At 42.1% G+C, this 4,717-nt stretch overlaps 1 protein-coding gene across 1 annotated transcript in view; it reads left to right on the top strand.

Annotated features, from left to right (window-relative positions):
• LOC111963092 (uncharacterized) overlaps positions 1 to 4,717 on the top strand; it is a 57,241-nt gene that overhangs the window by 39,478 nt on the left and 13,046 nt on the right. The window contains exon 2 of the mRNA XM_023986303.2: positions 3,058 to 3,119. Coding sequence (XP_023842071.1) covers positions 3,058 to 3,119 — 62 coding nt within the window. The remainder of the gene's footprint in view (positions 1 to 3,057; positions 3,120 to 4,717) is intronic.

Genomic DNA, 4,717 nt, shown 5'->3' with positions numbered 1-4,717 from the left:
TAGAGAGAGATTGTCCCATGGAGCAGATTAGGTATCGGCATCGTAGTTGGGTCACAGAAGCAGTGTGAATAATAATTTAATATCATAATACCGAAGTTAATTTTTTAATTTCTTCTTTATTGCCAATATCTCACATATAACGTACAGCTAGAGTAACGCGCCTCTGCAATGAGGATCTATTCCTTTTTTGGTACACCTGGTATAATGTTTATTCAAGAGCGGAGCAGTATTGGATCATTATACCAGTTTGGAATATATTCAGATAAACAGTGATTCTGATTAAATTGTTGATTGGCCTATGGTTATTAGATCGTCTCTTCAGTTGCTTTCTTATTTATTTCTATACACACTAACTAGTATACAATATCGACATGGGTTATATATTCTTTAGCTCTTACACAAAAAAAATGTAAGTAAAGGTGTATTGCGACAAATCAACGCTCTAAATGCAGTAAGGGAGTGACAGTGTATGCGATCAATGTACTAAAGGTGTATTTTAATTGTGAATAATCGCTAGCAAGTGTACACCCACAAGTGTCTACTGTGCAGCTAAACAAGTATCAATTACACAGCACTTTATCTATGGAGCTCGACATGTTCTTAGGCTATGAGCTCATCAGTCTTCCGCAGGCTACTGGCTAGTCGGAATCATTGCTTCGCATGTAGATGGGTCTTAATGGGCTCTCTAGATTCGATGGCGTGCTTCTGCAGTCGCGCTGATAGCTCATATGTTTTTAGGCTATGAGCTCATCATGGTTTTGGGCCATCCTAGGAGCTAAAATCCACTCGTATTTTCAGAGATGAAAGCTGAAGCTCACACTCGTGACTCTAGGCTATTTGAGAAAATACAGTCATGTTTACTGTTGGACGGATTATGAGCTCCATCATGTTTTAGGGACTCCTGCAGCTTATGCCTATGTTTTTAGAGAGGCTATGAGAGTTCTTAATCAGTGTATCTTAGTAGGAACTGAGGACTCATATGTTGTTAATTAGAGGCTTAGTGAGCTCTCATTCGCAATACTCTCTGTCAGGCTTTGAAAGCTCATCATGTTCTTAAGGCTAATGAGTTCATCATGTTCTTAGGATATGAGTCGTTCATCAGAATAGCTTCTTAGGGGATTGAGGTGATCAGTGACTGATCTTTGTTATAGGTTCTAACTATGACAGGCTATCGTGTTCTTTAGGTTATGAGCTCATCATTGTTCTAGGCTATGAGCTGATCATGTTCTTAGGACAGTAATGGCAGCTCATCCACGTGTCTCAGTTAGGCTATGAGCTCCATCGTCTCGCCCTTCTAGGTTAGAGCTCATCGGGTGTTCCTTAGGCATTATGAGCTCATCCTGTTTCTTAGGCTATGAGCTTCATCATGTTCTCGGCTATGAGCTCATCATGTTCTTAGGCTATATGAGCTTCAAGTTCTTAGCTATGAGCTCATCATTTCTTAGGCTATGAGCTCCATGTCTAGGTGCTTCATTCTTAGGTCTATGAGCTCATCCTGTTACTTAGGTGATATCGCAGAAGGCTTCATCAGTTCTTCAGGGCTATGAGCGTCATCAATGTTCTTAGGCTATATTGAGCATCATCAATGTTCTCAGGCTATGAGCTCATCATGTTCTTAGGCAAGCTCATGAGCTATCATGAGCTCCTCATTATAGGAAATGACGTCATCATGTTCTTTAGGCTATGAAGCTCGCTATCATGTTCTTAAGGCTATAGCTCATCATGTTCTTAGGCATGATCCTACTGTTCTTAGGCTATGAGCTCACTGTTCTCTTCGGTATACTCGGTCTTTGGTGCATCATGCTCGGCTTTGGTATCCTTCTAGGATATGAGCTCATCATGTTTTAAGTCTATGAGCAAGGAGGATAATAGAATAGAACAGTCTGATAGAAATGTCAAACATCAGTTTTATGATGATTATAGTCTTATTTCGCTTAGTGTTGACACGACAAACATAAATACATGAAGAGCTCAGTGTTAATTACTAAGCTTTCTTATGTAATTCTCCTGGGGGTTCTTTCTCCTGCTGGACTGATTCCTTTCCAGAGCAAGAGCAGGAGCCTGCTTTTCTGCAGTGTGACTGTGTGTTGTGTGTGGTGACTGTCGTGTGTGGGTGGTTCCCTCGCTTTCTGTTTCTGATGTCTCTGGTTGAAACTGTGTGTGTTGTGTCTTGAGTGTGTGTGTGTGTGTGTGTGGTTGTGGTGGGTGTGTGTGTGTGTGTGTGTGTGTGTGTGTGTGTGTGTTGGTGTGTGTGTGTGTGTGTGTGTGTGTGGTGTTGCGTGTGGCGTGCTGCGTGCGTGTGTGTTAGTGCATGTCTCTATAATGAAGGGGCCATTTCCCAGCGTTCCACCTCTCCCAGTGCCAGCAACCAGACGGAAACCAGCCAACAACCAGCCAGCCACCTTAAAGACACAAAGAGCCTGGCTGGTTTGGGCCAGGGGCTGGGGCTGGTCTGGGGCTTGGCGACAGCTTTGAGCACTCAGCTGTGACAGAGAGGGAGAGAGTGAGAGAGAGTAGAGAGAGTGTGTGGGGGGAGCAGAGGCTTAGAGTGAGTCCTACTCAGGGTCCAGTGATAGCAGCAGAAGGAAGCGTGTCTAAAATCCGGATGAAACTTTGTTTGGAGATTAGGACCAGCAGTACTCTGGGTCAGCTGCTTATGTTTGGCTCAATGCGGTGKAGTCGTGAAGGAGCTCTTACATGTGTGAACAAATGCCTAATTTACAACAAACTCACACCAGAGGAAGGAAGAGATCACCCCATGTGAGAATTGCCTGGTGGCTGGCCAGGGAAAATGAGGTTGTCATGACATAAATGGTATTTAGAGAATGAAAAAGGATGATTTCATTGGCTGCTGGCAATTTTTGGTTTGTTMAAACTAGTGCACTATATAGGGAATTGGGTGCCATTTGGGACGCACTGTAGTCTGGTAGTAGAGGCTGTTGTCTTACACGAGTCGTCAGTATTGATGCTGCTCGTCTCTTCTCTTTATTCCCATATTTTATCCACAGCCACCATGTTCACTTCTTCCTCTGTGTTTCTGTTGTTTTTCTGTTTCAGTTGAAAGAGAAGTCGTTCAGAAGAGGACGTTCACACGATGGATGAATCTGCARTTGGAGAAGGTAAGTCAGTCTACAGATCAGGATTTGGATCAATTCCATTTKAATTGAAACTGACATTTCCTACAATGCTTCTTTATGAGAAATAATTGGAATTGGAATTTCAGTTAACTTCCTGAATTGACTGAATTGAAATGYAATTGACCCCAACCCTGCTACACGTAAAATAACCCTAGGTTCAGGAAATAGTCTGCGTACTCCGGTTTGTGGTGAGATCAGCTTCATTTTAGGGATTTCTCTTTCAACAACAACAAAATCCCTAGAATGAAGTATATCTCACCACAAACTGGAGTACGCAGACTATTTCCTGAACCTAGGGTTATTTAAGGTGTCAGAAGCAGCTCATTTGTATTTTCCTGCCTTCTCTCTGACAACACTTTGAGTCTATCCCTCACACAAACAAATAGTTGTTGCCTCTCCCTCTGCCGTATAAATGATAGATGGATGCAGAGGAACTGATAGTGCAGAGAGAGACAACATAACAAATTAATTAGTCAGTAAATGCTAATCTGATAGAACGTGTAGATGCTATCTGTCTGTAATAGAGTGGATTTACTTCCCCCTAATGCTGTACAGGTGGTACTGTGGCTGCATCTCAAAATGGCAGCCTTTTCCTTATGTAGGGCCCCATAGGGCTCTGGTCAAAAGTAGGGCAATATAAAGGGAATAGGGTGCCACAGACATCAGTCATCAGACATCATACATCAGACATCAGTCATCATACATCAGTCATCATACATCAGTCATCAGACATCAGTCATCATACATCAGTCATCATACATCAGTCATCAGACATCAGTCATCATACATCAGACGTCAGACATCAGTCATCATACATCAGTCATCATACATCAGTCATCATACATCAGACATCACTCATCATACATCAGACGTCAGACATCAGTCAGAAAATTAATAAATCAGGACGTCAGAGTCATCATACATCAGTATCATAACCGTTCAGACAATATCAGACATCAGTCATCAGACATCAGTCCATGCATACATCAGACATCAGACATCAGTCAGTCAGACACATCAATACTCATAGACATCACATCATCAGACAATCAGTCCATAATACATCAGTCATCATACATCCTCATCCGACAATCAGTCATTCAGACATCATCATCTCATACATCAGATCAAGACATCAGCCATCAGACATCAGACATCAAGACATGCAGTCATCATATATTAACATCAGCCATCAGACATCAGCCATCAGACATCAGTCATCACATCAAGCATCATCATACTCAAGTCATCATGACATCAAGCATCAATAGCATCAGACACAGTCAGACATCAGATCATCATATACATCAGTCATGACATACATCAATCATGCATAACATCAGACATCAACTCATCATACATAGACTCAGACATCAGTCAATCATCATCAGCCACGTCATGACATTAGTTCATCACATCATCCAGACATCAGTCAATCAGACATCAGTCATCATCATATCAGACGTCGACATTATGTCATCCAGCCATCAAGACATCAGTCATCATATCATCAGCTCATCAGCATCAGACATCAGACATCAGCCATCAGACATCAGACATCACTCATCATACATCAGACG

The sequence above is a fragment of the Salvelinus sp. IW2-2015 genome, linkage group LG4q.2 (genome assembly GCF_002910315.2).
Source record: "Salvelinus sp. IW2-2015 linkage group LG4q.2, ASM291031v2, whole genome shotgun sequence".
Taxonomy (NCBI): Eukaryota; Metazoa; Chordata; class Actinopteri; order Salmoniformes; family Salmonidae; genus Salvelinus; species Salvelinus sp. IW2-2015.
The sequence above is the reverse complement of the archived record's forward strand: the minus strand, read 5'-3'. Positions and strand labels throughout refer to the sequence as shown.